We start from the raw sequence: 3,036 nt of genomic DNA on the forward strand, positions 1-3,036 counted from the left end.
AATAATTTGAGACGGAGTATGAGCCAAATGTAAATACAAACTGGTGGCAATTCTTGAGATTCCATTTTGGAGAGTGGACAACCCATTATAACCGCAACACCTCTCCTTCCTCACCACAATTATCACCAAATTGCAAAAACCAGAAAAACTCTTTATCACTGAAAAACCTTTCATTTTTCTTCTGGATTTGCCATTATTTATATGCAAAAAAACACACATAAAAAGTTTGTTGAGTGTACAGAAGAAGAAAAATCAGAACTTTATGGGTTATCTATCATGTAAAGCTGAATCTTCCATATCAATTTCCAATTCTCAGAGTTGTAAAACCACTCCCAAGAAAACCCATAATCAAGAAAAGGAAAAACCCATCAAAATTCAAGAGTTTAACTACAAAGATCTTGAATTAGCCACTAATGGTTTCTCTGAACAAAAACTTCTTGGTAGAGGTAGCCATGGACTTGTTTATAAAGGTATACTTCGTAATGGTCGTCTTGTAGCTGTTAAAAGGTCTTCTAGAAATGTTGTTTCAAGAATCACCACTTCATCTGATAATTGTAATGAGGTAGAGAATGAAATTGATATTCTTTCCAAATTACAAAGCCCAAGATTGGTTAACCTTGTTGGTTTTTCTAATGATTCTCATGACACTCTTTTGGTTGTTGAGTTTATGTCCAATGGTACACTTTATGATGTCCTTCACTCCAATTCTCGTCCACTTAGTTGGGGTAGAAGGATAAAAATGGCTTTACAAACTGCTAAAGCTGTTGATATTTTACATTCTTTGACTCCTCCTGTTATTCATCGTGATATTAAGTCTGCTAATGTGTTGATAGATAGGAATTTCAATGCTCGTTTGGGTGATTTTGGGTTAGCGTTAAGGTGTCATCTTGATGATTTTAGGTTGAGGTCTACTCCTCCTGCTGGTACTATGGGTTATCTTGATCCATGTTATGTGACTCCTGATAATTTGAGTACAAAAACTGATGTTTTTAGTTTTGGGATTTTGTTGTTGGAGATTATTAGTGGGAGGAAAGCTATTGATGTAGCGTATTCCCCGCCGTCTATTGTGGATTGGGCGATTCCGTTGATTAAGAGAGGGAAGCTCTTGGCTGTATACGATCCGAGGATTCCGCCTCCCAAGGATCCTTGTGTAAGAAAGCAATTGGCGGTTGTGGCTGCGAAATGTGTGAGGTCATGTAGGGAGAGGAGGCCAACAATGAAGGAGGTGTCCGAATGTTTGAGTGGGTTGAGTAAGTTGGTACCTTTACATTCTTGGAATGGTTTTACCAATCCTTGTTTGATGGTTGAGACAGTAGGCCGACCTGTGGAGTCTAGAAAAGTTAGTAAACAAAGAGATTTGGATGGTGGAGATGCTGGACTTGCAACGCCAATGAGGAATTCGCCGAGGGTTTACTCTGACTTGGGTTTGCGCAGCAATTTGATGGATTTAATGGCTGGAAATGATGGGCTGTCTGAATTTCAGGGAGATGGCGACGGGGTTGAACCTAAGCCAAAATCTATTAGTAGAGCTTTGAGCTGCAGATATGTAAGTGGCTCAGTTGTTGGTAGAAGAAACCATGAGACTTTAGTTCACAGCAATGGTAGAGGAGGTACATCCCGTTCGAGAAGAAACAGTTCAGTTGGTGAGCATTCAGATAGGGATTAAAGAGCTGATATGATTGTTAGTTCAAATCTCTTGAACTCTGGATGCCAACTTGCCAATCTCAGTAGAGCATTGCAATATTTGGAAAGTCATTCGGAATCTCTTTCTGATTTGATGAGCAAGTCAAGCTACTTCCTGGAAGCTGCTGTTGCTTTCAAATCGTATGGAAGTAAGATATTGTAGGGTTGTCGAATTCTTTATGCTCTTATTTTAGAGCATTAGTAAATTCGATTTGATTAGTCATGTATGTTGCTCAAGAGCACACCTGTTGTACTTTTCACAAATTGTTCATCCTTTCTTCTGTATTTCAATTGTTGATATTATATGAATAGTGACAAATGATTAGCTTCCATATGTTACTGGCGTATGCCAAAACTCATTGACGGCATGCTTATATTTACTTGTCTGCATAAAAAGCATAAATATCCTAATTCCTCATTGGAACTCCATGAGAGGGAAGATGAACCTTTAATGCTGTTACATAATGCATTTTTCTCGTTAACTGCAAGGGGAATGAACCAGCATCTAGGAACGGTCACTGACCCTCGCAAGGTACATAAAATTTTCATATGTTCATCAGACATGCAGTTTGATTTGTTATCTTTCTGCTCTAATCGTATTACTCTATTAATATTGAGTTCTTGTGTTCTGATGTTTCAGTGGGAAGTTGTCAAAATGTTCTTTTTCTGAGCATCTTAGATACCTTGTTGCAGATATACATATGGTCCTTGAATGTGTTTATGCTTTGCAACATTTCTGTATACATTTTTTTAAGGTTGGTTGTGGTGGTGAGATTCTCTCGATATCTCTCTTCTACAATTGTAAAACTTGAAGTTGCTGTAAAGGAGTTAAGATCTGGCACTGCTAAAAAAGCTAAAACTTGTTGAGTTTTTGGTTGATCGAGTTGATTTGGATAACGATCTGACAGTGTTTCCTCTTCTACCCTTTTTGTTGGGGAATTGATCAAGCATTACTTCACATCCTCTTAGTTCAAAGTTATTCCTTGGTGATTGTTCTTCTTGCATTGGGTAAGCATTCTAGGGTTCTCTTTCTTACTTCTCTGAGAGTCGAGGCATTGTGGGGGGGGGGGGGGGGGGGGGGTTAGGGATTGGGATTGGGACTCAGACCGAGTCTAAGGTCTTGCAGGACGTTGGACATGTCCATTTTCTGATTTTGAATATCACTTGTTACATCTGTTCTAACAGATGCACTTATTCGGGAATGTCTTATTTCCCTAACAGAACTGTATAAACTCAATTTTTCTGAAATGCGAGCCTCTGAGTGTATATGTTACATATCTTGCAATGGTAGATTTACAACTCGTAGAAAAGTAGCTGAACAAGATCTTGTACTGTGATGTTGGTCAAGAGAAA

At 38.6% G+C, this 3,036-nt stretch overlaps 1 protein-coding gene across 1 annotated transcript; it reads left to right on the top strand.

Moving 5' to 3' along the window:
• LOC132644820 (serine/threonine-protein kinase-like protein At3g51990) lies at positions 1-2,013 on the top strand. The gene has a single exon (XM_060361450.1). It carries the CDS (start codon positions 263-265, stop codon positions 1,664-1,666), a length of 1,404 nt encoding a protein of 467 aa, XP_060217433.1. The 5' UTR covers positions 1-262; the 3' UTR covers positions 1,667-2,013.
• Positions 2,014-3,036: the final 1,023 nt, after the last annotated feature.

The sequence above is a fragment of the Lycium barbarum genome, chromosome 6, assembly GCF_019175385.1.
Source record: "Lycium barbarum isolate Lr01 chromosome 6, ASM1917538v2, whole genome shotgun sequence".
Lineage (NCBI taxonomy): Eukaryota > Viridiplantae > Streptophyta > Magnoliopsida > Solanales > Solanaceae > Lycium > Lycium barbarum.